The 16,499-nt window shown below is 44.1% G+C and overlaps 2 protein-coding genes across 3 annotated transcripts in view; both read left to right on the forward strand.

Moving 5' to 3' along the window:
* The window catches only part of nlgn3a (neuroligin 3a), a 419,030-nt gene that overhangs the window by 282,913 nt on the left and 119,618 nt on the right, over positions 1-16,499 (forward strand). For both annotated transcript variants that reach the window (XM_090220116.1, XM_090220115.1), the window contains exon 4: positions 13,659-13,844. In XM_090220116.1, the coding sequence (XP_090076242.1) occupies positions 13,659-13,844 (186 nt within the window). The remainder of the gene's footprint in view (positions 1-13,658; positions 13,845-16,499) is intronic.
* LOC110504367 (rho-related GTP-binding protein RhoG) overlaps positions 1-16,499 on the forward strand; it is a 666,992-nt gene that overhangs the window by 146,276 nt on the left and 504,217 nt on the right. The gene's annotated exons all lie outside the window — the stretch shown is intronic.

Raw genomic sequence — 16,499 nt, forward strand, 5'->3', positions numbered from 1 at the left:
GTATAGAGGTGCTACTGTAGCCTACTACTGTCCATCTGAAACAAGCCAACATATAGAGGTGCTACTGCAGCCTACTGCTGTCCATCTGAAACAAGCCAGCGTATAGAGGTGCTACTGTAGCCTACTACTGTCCATCTGAAACAAGCCAACATATAGAGGTGCTACTGTAGCCTACTGCTGTCCTTCTGATACAAGCCAACATATAGAGGTGCTACTGTAGCCTACAGCTGTCCATCTGAAACAAGCCAACATATAGAGGTGCTGCTGTAGCCTACTGCTCTCCTTCTGATACAAGCCAACATAAAGTGGTGCTTCTGCAATAGACTGCTGTCCATCTAAAACAAGCCAATGTGGGCCTCAGCTACATAACCTCTACTATCTACTGCACTGTAAGCCAATGTTAGTTCTTACCCTGTCACTGCTGAAACATAGGCTCCTACCCACACCCTGCTGAAACATGGGCTCCTACCCACACCCTGCTGAAACATGGGCTCCTACCAACATCCTGCTGAAACATAGGCTCCTACCAACATCCTGCTGAAACATAGGCTCCTACCCACACCCTGCTGAAACATGGGCTCCTACCCACACCCTGCTGAAACATGGGCTCCTACCCACACCCTGCTGAAACATGGGCTCCTACCCACACCCTGCTGAAACATGGGCTCCTACCCACACCCTGCTGAAACATGGGCTCCTACCCACACCCTGCTGAAACATGGGCTCCTACCAACATCCTGCTGAAACGTAGGCTCCTACCCACACCCTGCTGAAACATGCTGAAACATGGGCTCCTACCCACACCCTGCTGAAACATGGGCTCCCACCAACACCCTTCTGAAACATGGGCTCCTACCCACACCCTGCTGAAACATGGGCTCCTACCAACACCCTGCTGAAACATGGGCTCCTACCCACACCCTGCTGAAACTTGGTGGGATCATCTGCTTGATCCAAAATATGTCCGTCTTTTTTTTGAAGAGGGTACTGAAAGAAATTTGAGATGTCAAACTTGTTCAATGTGTAGCCTCAGGGTACGAGTACAGGTTTATTATCTCCAGGTTCTGAACCGTTTCAGTTGGAGATTGCTACAGTAGAGGAAGAGTCTTCCTCCCATCAAGTTGTTGGTTAGTTTACATTCCATACAGCCAGACACAGAGCAACGAGGGTAGTCTGTTGACTAACATCACCACCAAAGCTTCAATCAACGGTAACAAAGAGAAATAGCACAACATTATCGCTGTTAAACAAAAAATAAATAAAATATATTTTAGAGCACACCAACACAACAGCCTCCCCCATCACTGAAAGTGTACATTCACAAATAGCTGGTACATAAGAACAATGGCCTTAATTGCTCTCTGAATATACAGTGCCTTGCGAAAGTATTCGCAAGTATTTTGCACGCCCAATTTTTCAGTTTTTGATTTGTTAAAAAAGTTTGAAATATCCAATAAATGTCGTTCCACTTCATGATTGTGTCCCACTTGTTGTTGATTCTTCACAAAAAAATACAGTTTTATATCTTTATGTTAGAAGCCTGAAATGTGGCAAAAGGTCGCAAAGTTCAAGGGGGCCGAATACTTTCGCAAGGCACTGTATATATATACATATATATATATATATATATATATATATATATATATATATATATATATATATATATATATATATATTCAAACTAGCTATCACCTTTCCAATTGAAACGTAACCACTGGCAATATTACATGTATTTCGAAATGCTGCCCATGGCGAAGTAGGGAGGGAAGTCTTGTTTGGGTAATACATAGTGTTCTATCTCCAAATTCCTCTGTATTCTAATGGCCAGGACTGTTTGTTTGTTTAGATGCTGTATTGCATCGTACACTGGCGGCCATTGGATTGAATACTGCATATTTAACGAGCTGGCTATTCAACACAGGGAGATAGAAAGAGGTCTCAACTCAATCGGATGCAGGTAAAAATGCATATTGCCGTGAGTTCCATCATAATGTTTGTGATGACCTTTAAATCCAGGTGTGGTTTAGTAGTAAACATTACAGAGTGAACCCCGCTGTGCGCTTTCCCCACCATATGAATCCTTCATTCTCCAAGTATAAATCTCATGCAAGACATGGCATATCTAAGTGCTAGACTGATCCTCTTATATTGTATTAACAATATCTAGATTTATCTACCTAGCTATGACATCACATATCATCATCACCTCTATAGTACATTCCATCCCCTATAGTCTCCTAACCCCAGTCATCAGCTCTATACTACATCTCCTATAGTCTCCTAACCCCGGCTTGTGTTTCTAGCTCTAACAATACAGTAATATCTAACAATTTCACAACAATACACACAAATCTAAGTAAAGAAATGGAATTAAGAATACGTAAGTATATGGACGAGCAATGGCAGCATGGTGTGCTGCTGTGTGTGAAGTCAGTGTGAACCATTTGGCTAGTGAGGGTTATGGTGCGATAGTCACGTCTCATCTCCCATGGTGCCTCTAAAGAGGGTTGTAAATCTGTTGTCCTGGTTACCAGACAACATAAGGAGTAGGAGCTGCTCAGAGAGAGCGAGAGAGATTCTAGTTTCTACTGATGCCCTCTTCTTCTCTCTGTTTCTTGCTCTCTTCTTCTCTGTTTTTCATTTCTTTCATTGCTCTCCCTCCTCTCTCTCTTTCTCTCTCTCTCAATCTCTACCCCAAAGCTTCTCATATCACTCTCTCTCCTTTCTCCTTCATCTCGCTTCCTCCCTCTCTCTCACTTTCTCTTCATCCATCCCTCTCTCTGTCCTCCTGCTGTCTCTGTCATCCTCAGGGAGTGTCTGAAGGAGACCATCTGTTGGTGTGTGTGTGTGCGTGTGTGTGTGTGTGTGTGTGTGTGTGTGTGTGTGTGTGTGTGTGTGTGTGTGTGTGTGTGTGTGTGCGTGTGCATGTGTGTGTGTGTGTGTGTGTTACTACTCCAGTCTAGCTTACTGTGACACCTGGCGTGGCTGAGCCCTATCTATGATCCATGCCCTTTCCCTTTCTCTGTGGTTGGACCAACAGGTAGTCGGAGAGAGGAGAGGTGGAGTGGTCATACACACACATTCACACACACACATACACACTCCCTCTCTATGATCTGCTAATGTAGGACTACAGTACAGTATGTTGAGCAGATGCTTTCGAATCAGGGCTTATACGGTCTGTAAAGATTTGTTGTGCCATACTGACCTTAATCACAGAGTTGAGAATCACCTTGTCTGGGAGAGGACATTGAGTAGAGATTGTCTGGTAGAGGATGTTGGGTAGAGATTGTCTGGTAGAGGACATTGAGTAGAGATTGTCTGGTAGAGGATGTTGGGTGGAGATTGTCTGGTAGAGGACATTGAGTAGAGATTGTCTGGTAGAGGATGTTGGGTAGAGATTGTCTGGTAGAGGACGTTGGGTAGAGATTGTCTGGTAGAGGACGTTGGGTAGAGATTGTCTGGTAGAGGATGTTGGGTAGAGATTGTCTGGTAGAGAACATTGAGTAGAGATTGTCTGGTAGAGAACGTTGGGTAGAGATTGTCTGGTAGAGGATGTTGGGTAGAGATTGTCTGGTAGAGGATGTTGGGTAGAGATTGTCTGGTAGAGAACGTTGAGTAGAGATTGTCTGGTAGAGAACGTTGGGTAGAGATTGTCTGGTAGAGGACGTTGGGTAGAGATTGTCTGGTAGAGGATGTTGGGTAGAGATTGTCTGGTAGAGGATGTTGGGTAGAGATTGTCTGGTAGAGAACGTTGAGTAGAGATTGTCTGGTAGAGAACGTTGGGTAGAGATTTTCTGGTAGAGGATGTTGGGTAGAGATTCAATCAATCAGTCAAATGTTTTTATAAGCCCTTTTTCCATCAGCCGATGTCACAAAGTGCTGTACAGAAACCCAGCCTAAAACCCCAAACAGCAAGCAATGCAGGTGTAGAAGCACGGTGGCTAGGAAAAACTAGCCGATCATTCAGAGTTAGAGACAGCAGGTGCGGTAGAGAGAGAGAGTCCAAAACACAGTTTCCGGGACAAGGTAGCACGTCCGGTGAACAGGTCAGGGTTCCATAGCCGCAGGCAGAACAGTTGAAACTGGAGCAGCAGCATGACCAGGTGGACTGGGGACAGCAAGGAGTCTTCAGGCCAGTTAGCCCTGAGGCATGGTCCTAGGGCTCAGGTCATCAGAGAGAAGAAAGAAAGAAGAAAGAGAGAAGAGAGAGAGAAAGAGAGAATTAGAGGGAGGACACTGGGTTAAGACAGGAGAAATACTCCAGATATAACAAACTGACCCTTGCCCCCCGACACAAACTATTGCAGCATAAATACTGGAGGCTGAGACAGGAGGGATCGGGAGACACTGTGACCCTGTCCGACGATACCCCCCCACAGGGTCAAACAGGCAGGATATAACCCCACCCACTTTGCCAAAGCACAGCCCGCACACCACGAGAGGGATATCTTCAACCACCAACCTACTACCCTGAGACAAGGCCGAGTATAGCCCACGAATGCGCCGACCCTGACAGGAAGATCACGTCAGTGACTCAACCCACTCAAGTGACGAGCACCAGTAAGGCAGTGACTCAGCCCCTGTAATAGGGTTAGAGATGCAGAGAATCCCAGTGGAGAGAGGGGAATCGGCCAGGCAGAGACAGCAATGGTGGTTCGTCGCTCCAGTGCCTTTCCGTTCAGCTTCATACCCCTGGGTCAGACTACACTCAATCATAGGACCCACTGAAGAGATGAGTCTTCAATAAAGACTTAAAGGTCGAGACCGAGTCTGCGTCTCTCACATGGATAGGCAGACCATTCCGTAAAAATGGAGCTCTATAGGAGAAAGCCCTGCCTCCAGCTGTTTGCTTTGAAATTCTAGGGACAATAAGCAGGCCCGCGTCTTGTGACGTGCAGGTATGTTATGGCATTACCAAATCGGAAAGATAGGTAGGAGTAAGCTCATGTAATGCTTTGTAGTTTAGCAGTAAACCCTTGAAATCAGCCCTAGCCTTAACAGGAAGCCAGTGTAGGAAGGCTAGCACTGGAGTAATATGATCACATTTTTTGGTTCTAGTCAGGATTTTAGCAGCCGTATTTAGCACTAACTGAAGTTAATTTAGTGCTTTATCTGGGTAGCCAGAAAGTAGAGCATTGCAGTAATCTAAAATAGAAGTAACATTTTTGCACAGAAAGTTTCTGATTATTGCAATGTTACGTAGATTTAAAAAAGCTGTCCTTGAAACAGTCTTGATATGTTCGCCAAAAGAGAGATCAGGGTCCAGAGTAACGTCGAGGTCCTTCACAGTTTTATTTGAAACAACTGTACAACCATCAAGATTAATTGTCAGGTTCAACAGAAGATCTCTTTGTTTCTTGGGACCTAGGACAAGCATCTCTGTTTTTTCCGAGTTTAAAAGTAGAAAGTTTGCAGCCATCCACTTCCTTATGTGTGAAACACAGGCTTCTAGCGAGGGCAATTTTGGGGCTTCACCATGTTTCATTGAAATGTACAGCTGTGTGTCATCCGCATAGCAGTGAAAGTTAACATTATGTTTTCGAATGATATCCCCAAGAGGTAAAATATATAGTGAAAACAATAGTGGTCCTAAAACGGAACCTTGATGAACACCGAAATTTACAGTTTATTTGTCAGAGGACAAACCATTCACAGAGACAAACTGATATCTTTCCGACAGATCATATCTAAACCAGGCCAGAACTTGTCCGTGTAGACCAATTTGGGTATCCAATCTCTCCAAAAGAATGTGGTGATCGATGGTATCAAAAGCAGCACTAAGGTCTAGGAGCACAAGGACAGATGCAGAGCCTCGGTCTGACGCCATTGAAAGGTCATTTACCTCCTTTACAAGTGCAGTCTCAGTGCTATGATGGGGTCTAAAACCAGACTGAAGCATTTCGTATACAGTGTTTGTCTTCAGGAAGGCAGTGAGTTGCTGCGCAAGAGCTTTTTCAAAATTTTTTGAGAAGAAGTTAAGATTTGATATAGGCTGATAGTTTTTTATATTTTCTGGGTCAAGGTTTGGCTTTTTCAAGAGAGGCTTTATTAGTGACACTTTTAGTGAGTTTGGTAAACATCCGGTGGATAGAGAGCCGTTTATTATGTTCAACATAGGAGGGCCAAGCACAGGAAGCAGCTCTTTCAGTAGTTTAGTTGGAATAGGGTCCAGTATGCAGCTTGAAGGTTTAGAGGCTATGATTATTTTCATCATTGTGTCAAGAGATATAGTACTAAAATACTTGTCTCTCTTGATCCTAGGTCCTGGCAGAGTTGTGCAGACTCAGGACAACTGAGCTTTGGAGGATTACGCAGATTTAAAGAGGAGCCCATAATTTGCTTTCTAATGATCATGATCTTTTCCTCAAAAAAGTTCATGAATTTATTACTGCTGAAGTGAAAGCCATCCTCACTTGGGGAATGCTGCTTTTTAGTTAGCTTTGCGACAGTATCAAAAATACATTTTGGATTGTTCTTATTTTCCTCAATTAAGTTGTAAAAATAGGATGATCGAGCAGCAGTGAGGGCTCTTCGATACTACACGGTACTGTCTTTACAAGCTTGTCGGAAGACATCCAGTTTGGTGTGGCGCCATTTCCGTTCCAATTTTCTGGAAGCTTGCTTCAGAGCTCGGGTATTTTCTGTATAACAGGGAGCTAGTTTCTTATGATAAATGTTTTTAGTTTTAGGGGTGCAACTGCATCTAGGGTATTGCTCAAGGTTAAATTGAGTTCCTCAGTTAGGTGGTTAACTGATTTTTGTCCTCTGACGTCCTTGGGTAGGCAGAGGGAGTCTGGAAGGGCATCAAGGAATCTTTGGGTTGTCTGAGAATTTATAGCACAACTTTTGATGTTCCTTGGTTGGGGTCTGAGCAGATTATTTGTTGCGATTGCAAACGTAATAAAATGGTGGACCGATAGTCCAGGATTTTGAGGAAAAACATTATGATCCACAACGTTTATTCCATGGGACAAAACTAGGTCCAGAGTTTGACTGTGACAGTGAGTAGGTCCGGAGGCATGTTGGACAAAACCCACTGAGTCGATGATGGCTCCGAAAGGCTTTTGGAGTGGGTCTGTGGACTTTTCCGTGTCAATATTAAAATCACCAAAAATGTGAATATTATCTGTCATTACTACAAGGTGTGATAGGGGTTCAGGGAACTCAGTGAGGAACGCTGTATATGGCCCAGGAGGCCTGTAAACAGTAGCTATAAAAAGTGATTGAGTAGGCTGCATAGATTTCATGAATAGAAGCTCAAAAGACGAAAACGTCAGGGGTGGTTTTTGTAAATTGAAATTTGCTATCTTAAATGTTAGCAACACCTCCCCCTTTGAGGGATGCACGGGGGATATGGTCACTAGTGTAACCAGGAGGTGAAGCCTCATTTAACACAGTATATTCATCAGGCTTAAGCCATGTTTCAGTCAGGCCAATCACATCAAGATTATGATCAGTAATTAGTTAATTGACTATAACTGCCTTTGAAGTGAGGGATCTAACATTAAGTAGCCCTATTTTGAGATGTGAGGTATCACAATCTCTTTCAATAATGACAATAAGGGAGGAGGTCTTTATTCTAGTGAGATTGCTAACGCGAACACCGCCATGTTTAGTTTCGCCCAACCTACATCAAGGCACAGACACGGTCTCAATGGGGATAGCTGAGCTGACTACACTGACTGTGCTAGTGGCAGACTCCACTAAGCAGGCAGGCTGCCTGGCCTGCACCCTATTTCATTGTGGAGCTAGAGGAGTTAGAGCCCTGTCTATGTTGGTAGATAAGATGAGAGCACACCTCCAGCTAGGATGGAGTCCGTCACTCCTCAACAGGCCAGGCTTGGTCCTGTTTGTGGGGGAGTCCCTGAAAGAGGGCCCATTATCTACAAATTCTTTCTTTTGGGAGGGGCAGAAAACAGTTTTCAACCAGCGATTGAGTTGTGAGACTCTGCTGTAGAGCTCATCACTCCCCCTAACTGGGAGGGGGCCAGAGACAATTATTCGATGCCGACACATCTTTCTAGCTGATTTACACGCTGAAGCTATGTTGCGCTTGGTGACCTCTGACTGTTTCATCCTAACATCGTTGGTGCCGACGTGGATAACAATATCTCTACACTCGCCAGTTTTTGCCTTAGCCAGCACCATCTTCAGATTAGCCTTAACAACTTCTTGCGACTAGCAAACCCGTATCCGGGAGCGTAATCATAGCCTCAAATGCATTATGCATTAGCATAACGCAACTTTTCCTATTCATGAAAATCGCAAATGAAATCAATATATTCAAACACAAGCTTAGCCTTTTGTTAACAACACTGTCATCTCAGATTTTCAAAATATGCGTTACAGCCAACGCTAGACAAGCATTTGTGTAAGTTTATCATGGCATAATGCTACGCTAGCTCTGCTGGCAGCAGGCAACATTTTCACGAAAATAAGAAAAGCAACCAAATTAAATAATTTACCTTTGAAGAACTTCATATGCTTTCACTCAGGAGACTCCCAGTTAGATAGCAAATGTTCCTTTTTTCCCAAAATATAATTTTTGTAGGCGAAATAGCTCCCGTTTGTTCATCCTGCTTGGCTGAGAAATCGACCGAAAAATACTTCAACTATAATGCCAAACTTTTTTCAAAATTTGCTCCATAATATCGACAGAAACACGGCAAACATTGTTTAGGATCCATCCTCAAGGTGTTTTTAACATATATATTCGATAATATATCCGTCGAGGCAATTGGTTTCTCATAAGAAGCGATTGGAAAAATGGCTACCTCAGTATTTTACGCAAGGTTTTCTGCGGGAGACACCATGTGACCACATGCCATATATGGTCCCTTACAGCCATTCTTCAAGGGAAATGCCTAAAAAGACGTCACAATGCTGTAGACACCTTGGGGAAAACGTGGAAAACGTAAGCTTATTCGTAGCTTATTCACAGCAATATAAGGAGTCATTGGCATGAGGCGGTTTCAAAAAATGCGGCACTTCCTGATTGGAGTTTTATCTGGGTTTTGCCTGTAACATCAGTTCTGTGGCACTCACAGACAATATCTTTGCCGTTTTGGAAACGTCAGAGTGTTTTCTTTCCAAAGCTGTCAATTATATGCATAGTCGAGCATCTTTTCGTGACAAAATATCTTGTTTAAAACGGGAACGTTTTTCATCCAAAAATTAAAATAGCACCCCCTATATCGAAGAGGTTAACGTCGGTAGCCCTGCCTCCTGGTAAACAGTGTATGATCACTGGATGATTTGTTTTAAGTCTAATACTGCGGGTAATGGAGTCGCCAATGACTAGGGTTTTCAATTTGTCGGAGCTAATGGTGGGAAGCTTCGGCGTCTCAGACCCCGTAACGGGAGGAGTAGAGACCAGAGAAGGCTCGACCTCTGACTCCGACTCGCTGCTTAATTGGGAAAACCGGTTGAAAGTTTCTGTCGGCTGAATGAGCGACACCGATTGAGCATTCCTACAGCATTTCCCTCCAGAAGCCATGAGAAAGTTGTCCGGCTGCGGGGACCGTGCGAGGGGATTCATACTAACGTTACTATCTGTACTTACTGGTGGCACAGATGCTGTTTCATCTTTTCCTACACTGAAATTACCCTTGCCTAACGATTGCGTCTGAAGCTGGGCTTGCAGCACAGCAATCCTCCCGTAAGGCGATCGTTCTCCTGTATATTATGAGTACAGCGACTGCAATTAGAAGGCATAATGTTAATGTTACTACTTAGCTTCAGCTGTTGGAAGTCCTGACGAACCACGTCCACATAAAACGAAAAAGTGAAAAAGTTGAATGAAAGAAAAGAGTGAGGGACATACAGCCTTAGAATGCATCAAAACATATAGCCAAGCGTTTGTATCACAACTCAAGTTACATAAATAACTCTACATTAAGCATATAGTAGGACCTGTTTCTTTGTAACTGCCCAAGATAGAATAGCCGCATGTGAGCACGCCCCCAAATGTTTGGAAAAAATATCCTTTCTATTTTATTCAGCTTTGTTCAATTATATTCTTCATACTATAAAATAATGTAAATAATGCCACGGAATTCTGAACAAATGGTGTCTGCTAAATGAACTAGTGTGGCCCACAGCCATATGGCATAGGCAGATCAGGACCTAACATAATGACAACTCAGAGGATGCTATTCTGTTCTTCTGAAATAGACTACATTTTCTTCATATCATGTTTCTTTAGACCTGTCTAAATAAATCATGGATTTACTGTGATGCTGTAGAGCAGTGGTTCCCAAACTTTTTATAGTCCCGTACCCCTTCAAACATTCAACCTCCCCTCTAGCACAAGGGTCAGCGCACTCTCAAATTTTGGTTTTTGGCATCATTGTAAGCCTGCCACATACACACTATACGATACATTTATTAAACATAACAATGAGTGTGAGTTTTTGTCACAACTCGGCTCGTGGTAAGTGACAATGAGAACCAGGGTACAAATACTAATATAATAATAATCAATCATTTTGCTCTTTATTTAACCATCTTACATATAAAACCTTATTTGTTCATATAAAATGGTGACTAACTCACCACAGGTTAATGAGAAGGGTGTGCTTGAAAGGATACACATAACTCTGCAATGTTGGGTTGTGTTGGAGAGAGTCTCAGTCTTAAATCATTTTCCACACACAGTCTGTGCCTGTATTTAGTTTTCATGCTGGTGAGGTCCGAGAATCCACTCTCACATAGGTACGTGGTTGCAAAGGGCATCAATGTCTTAACAGCACGATTTGCCGAAGCAGGATACTCTGAGCGCAGCCCAGTCCAGAAATCTGGCAGGGGCTTCTGATTAAATTACATTTTCACAGAAAGGCGTGTTGCAATTTCGATGAGTCTCTCTTGTTCAGATATCAGTAAGTGGACTGGAGGCAGGGCATGAAAGGGATAATGAATCCAGTTGTTTGTGTCATCCGTTTTGGGAAAGTACCTGCGTAATTGCACACCCAACTCTCTCAGGTGCTTCGCTATATCACATTTGACATTGTCCGTAAGCTTGAGATCATTTGCACACAAAACATACAATGATGGAAAGACCTGTGTGTTGTCCTTGTTAATGCGGACAGAAAAGAGCTCCAACTTTTTAATCATAACTTCAATTTTGTCCCGCACATTGAATATAGTTGCAGAGTGTCCCTGCAATCCTTGATTCAGATCATTCAGGTGAGAGAGAACATCACCCAGATAGGCCAGTCGTGTGAGAAACTCGTCTTCATGCAAGCCGCCAGACAAGTGAAAATTATGGTCAGTAAAGAAAACTTAAAGCTCGTCTCTCAATTTAAAAAATGTGTCAATACTTTGCCCCTTGACAACCAGCACACTTCTGTATGTTGTAAAAGTGTTACATGGTCGCTGCCCATATCACTGCGTAGTGCAGAAAATACACGAGACTTCAGGGGCCTTGCTTTAACAAAGTTAACCATTTTCACTGTAGAGTCCAAAACGTCTTTCTAACTGTCAGGCATTCCCTTGGCAGCAAGAGCCCCTTGGTGGATGCTGCAGTGCACCCAAGTGGCGTCTGGAGCAACTGCTTGCACGCGCGTTACCACTCCACTATGTCTCCCTGTCATGGCTTTTGCACCATCAGTACCGATACTAACATGAGCAGCAGCTACGTTTGGCTACATACAGACCGTTAGTGGAATTCCCACAAGAGAGTAACGGTGATTGGATGTTAATTATTTGACTAGGCTACCTGTATTTGACATTGTGTTGTTATTTCTCTGAACACTAGATGGTTTAATTATATTTTTGACAGTGAAACTCAGGCGAGAAAAAACACTCAAATGTGTATCCCGTTGGAAAATATAAATGGACTGTTTGAAAATGTGAAGAAAAAAAATATTACAGCATTGCACTTTATATTCTTAAGCGTTTTTATTTAACCGGTATTCGTACCCATAGGCTGGCTACCTGTGGCCTGCCGGTTCAGATTGGATATGTTAAGCCTAATGCAGAGGCTATTTATTTTGGCTGTTGCCAGTGTAGGTGATATGTGATATGGACACAGAGTCTATTGAGAGGTCCTCTGGGACAACAGATGATGTAACATTCTATTACCCATCATACAGCTGTGCCTGAGCCCTGGAGACACAGTTATAGTTTGTGTGTGTGTGTGAGTGTGTGTGTGTGTGTGTGTGTGTGTGTGAGTGTGTGTGTGTGTGTGTGTGTGTGTGTGTGTGTGTGTGTGTGTGTGTGTGTGTGTGTGTGTGTGTGTGTGTGTGTGTGTGTGTGTGTGTGGGTGTGTGTGTGTGTGCGGGTGTTTGCGTGCGTGCGTGCGTGTGTGTGTGTGTGTGTCTGTGTGCGTGCTTGCGTGGGTGTGCATCCCTCTCTCTCTCTCTCTCTTATGTGTTTGGGACAGAGCCCTGGAGATGTGGTTATAGTGACTCAGTGTTAACATGAACACACATGTCCCAAAGAGAGGCTCAATGTCACACGCCATCATGTGAAGATGGGACTCAGTAGAAATGTCTAGTCCATGTAGTTCATGTTCTGTACATTGAAACATGTAGAGCCCTGTAAAACCACTAACTGCCTAGGCTTGTGTTTCCATGTCACTCTCCACTCGAGGTACAATAGCTGAAGGATGTATTACCATTACTCCAATAGTTCCAATATATTCCACATAAAGCTCTTCTACTCATCATCTCTACTCCTCTATATCCTGTCCTAACCCTAACCCTCTATATCCTGTCCTAACCCTAACCCTCTATATCCTGTCGTAAAATATCGGAACATCGGAAACATTTCAAACTAAAGTACAAAAACTTTTAAAAAACGTTTTTGTTTTTGTTGAAATAAAGGCCTACACTAAAGAGGTCATGATTTACGAGGGAACCGTTCTGGTACATGTATGTTATTCAGGGCCTCTTAGCTTCCATCTCTCCTGCCTTTTCTCTCAGTGTCACAACACAACAGCACTCATAGATACATGTGGTTCTCATCATGGCGGGTCGATAGACAGGGTGATATGTGACCGTCCAGGGAGGCTCAACATTGATTTCCCATAATGTAAACATGACATGTGGTCACACAGCCCTTTGATTTGACCAACAATCATGTATTCCAATCAGTCAGGATCTCACTGGAGAGCCGGAGAGCTTGATAGTTTAACCTGGAACCCAAAAGGAATCAACCTCATCCAGGTGTACAGTGTTAACCTGGGACCCAAAAGGAATCAACCTCAGCCAGGTGTCCAGTGTTAACCTGGGACCCAAAAGGGATCAACCTCAGCCAGGTGTCCAGTGTTAACCTGGGACCCAAAAGGGATCAACCTCAGCCAGGTGTCCAGTGTTAACCTGGGACCCAAAAGGAATCAACCTCAGCCAGGTGTCCAGTGTTAACCTGGGACCCAAAATGAATCAACCTCAGCCAGGTGTCCAGTGTTAACCTGGGACCCAAAAGGAATCAACCTCAGCCAGGTGTCCAGTGTTAACCTGGGACCCAAAATGAATCAACCTCAGCCAGGTGTCCAGTGTTAACCTGGGACCCAAAAGGAATCAACTTCATCCAGGTGTCCAGTGTTAACCTGGGACCAAAAAGGAATCAATCTCAACCTACCTTTGGGAAACACAATTGCATCCCTGTTAGTGTTACGTCATTGACTAACCTTGTTTCCTCTGTGTCTGTTCCAGGGTTCCTGTCTACAGGGGACCAGGCAGCTAAGGGGAACTACGGCCTACTGGACCAGATCCAGGCTCTGAGGTGGATCAGTGAGAACATTGGATACTTCGGAGGAGACTCCAACCGTATCACAGTGTTTGGATCTGGGATAGGAGCGTCCTGTGTCAGCCTGCTCACCCTCTCACACCACTCTGAAGGTAGGAACACACTCTGTCCGTGACTGGGATGGGACAGAGGGGATTGGGTATGGGATGTCTCTGTGTCAGAATCAGTTGGGGAAGTCTGCTATTTAGTTTAGAAAATATTTAGAAAGTGGTCATCTGGATAGATTTAAGAAAGGTGGTGTTTGGCATTGGGTTTCATCTGAGTACTGTCCTGAATGTCTGGTTTGCAGTTGATTTACTGAGATAACTGCTTTTGGGATTTGTTATCCGGAGATGCTCGAGGGGGTAAAGCGGAACCCCAGCCCCCTAAACCCTGTATAATGGAACAATTCAATCATCCAATCAAGATGGATGTTGTTTATCTAGTGGCTAACGTCATGCTTCAACCGCTCAATGGAGATTGACTGTCCTGTTGCCTAATAATATGAGAGAAGGTATGTGTAGGTTAACCCAGCGAGTGGTGGATGTGCTTTACAGTCCTGTATGTCCTGCAACAGAGCTCATGAAGGTGACGAGGCTGTTTATTAGACCGTGGCAGTATGGTAATACACAGACACACACACACGCACTCACAGAGACACACACACACACACACTCACAGAGACACACACGCACTCACAGAGACACACACACACACTCACAGAGACACACACACACACTCACAGAGACACACACACGCACTCACAAAGACACACACACGCACTCACAGAGACACACACACACTCACAGAGACACACAGACACACACACACTCACAGAGACACACACACACGCACTCACAGAGACACACACACGCACTCACAGAGACACACACACACACTCACAGAGACACACACACACACTCACAGAGACACACACACACACTCACAGAGACACACACACACACACACACACACACACACACACACACACACACACACACACACACACACACACACACACTCACAGAGACACACACACGCACTCACAGACACACACACACACACACTCACAGAGACACACACACACTCACAGAGACACACACAGGCGACGGGATGGACAGTGTAAAGGGCATGCTGCTGGATAGTCTGGAAAGTCAATCTGTAGATGTTCTATAGAGGGTCACACTCCCAACTAACTATCTGTTAAGGTTACAGGTTAGGTTCAGAATATAGGTTAGGTTAGGGTTAGGGATAAGGTTAAGGTTAAGTTAGGGTTAGGGATAGGGTTAAGGTTAGGTTAGGGTTAGGGATAGGATTAAGGTTGGGGTTAAGGTTAGGTTTAGGGCTAGGGTTAGGGTTAAGGTTAGGTTAGGGTTAGGGATAGGATTAAGGATGGGGTTAAGGTTAAGGATAGGTTGAAGGTTAGGGCTAGGGTTAAGGTTAGGTTTAGGGCTAGGGTTAAGCTATTTTTACGCAGTCGCCATGTAATGCTACAAATGAGCAAGGACCATGCACAGAAACACGTTACATGGCAGGTCGTCAAGGAAGGAAGGACAGAAGGAAAGAAGGAATAAGTAAACCATTCATTACCATAACTGTCTTTATACCAACTGGGAATTCCTGGCTTGACTTTACGATAAAAGCGACCCCCACCATGATGCGGTGGTCACCTTTATGACGTGTTTTTCTTTCTGCATTTTTGCATTTCTGCAATTACAAGGCACAGTATTTGCGTTTTGTGTTTCTAATTGGCATTAATGCATTTTTTAATCAGCCTCCATATTGCTCTGCTCCGTGTAGCATGATATTATACAGCCTCAGAAACCAGCTCCTCTCTGCCTCCTCCTCTCCAAAGTGGATATTACCGGGGCTGCTGCAGTTTTTTTCCTCTTGAATAGAAATGTATAATTCCCTGGTACACGGTGTGACCAGATCAACAATATGATTCCCTGGTACACGGTGTGACCAGATCAACAATATGATTCCCTGGTACACGGTGTGACCAGATCAACAATATGATTCCCTGGTACACGGTGTGACCAGATCAACAATACGATTCCCTGGTACACGGTGTGACCAGATCAACAATATGATTCCCTGGTACACGGTGTGACCAGATCAACAATATGATTCCCTGGTACAAAGTGTGACCAGATCAACAATATGATTCCCTGGTACACGGTGTGACCAGATCAACAATATGATTCCCTGGTACACGGTGTGACCAGATCAACAATATGATTCCCTGGTACACGGTGTGACCAGATCAACAATATGATTCCCTGGTACAAAGTGTGACCAGATCAACAATATGATTCCCTGGTACACGGTGTGACCAGATCAACAATATGATTCCCTGGTACACGATGTGACCAGATCAACAATATGATTCCCTGGTACACGGTGTGACCAGATCAACAATATGATTCCCTGGTACACGGTGTGACCAGATCAACAATATGATTCCCTGGTACACGGTGTGACCAGATCAACAATATGATTCCCTGGTACACGGTGTGACCAGATCAACAATATGATTCCCTGGTACACGGTGTGACCAGATCAACAATATGATTCCCTGGTACACGATGTGACCAGATCAACAATATGATTCCCTGGTACACAATGTGACCAGATCAACAATATGATTCCCTGGTACACGGTGTGACCAGATCAACAATATGATTCCCTGGTACACGGTGTGACCAGATCAACAATATGATTCCCTGGTACACGGTGTGACCAGATCAACAATATGATTCCCTGGT

The sequence above is a fragment of the Oncorhynchus mykiss genome, chromosome 25, assembly GCF_057628025.1.
Source record: "Oncorhynchus mykiss isolate SJ-2025 chromosome 25, ASM5762802v1, whole genome shotgun sequence".
Lineage (NCBI taxonomy): Eukaryota > Metazoa > Chordata > Actinopteri > Salmoniformes > Salmonidae > Oncorhynchus > Oncorhynchus mykiss.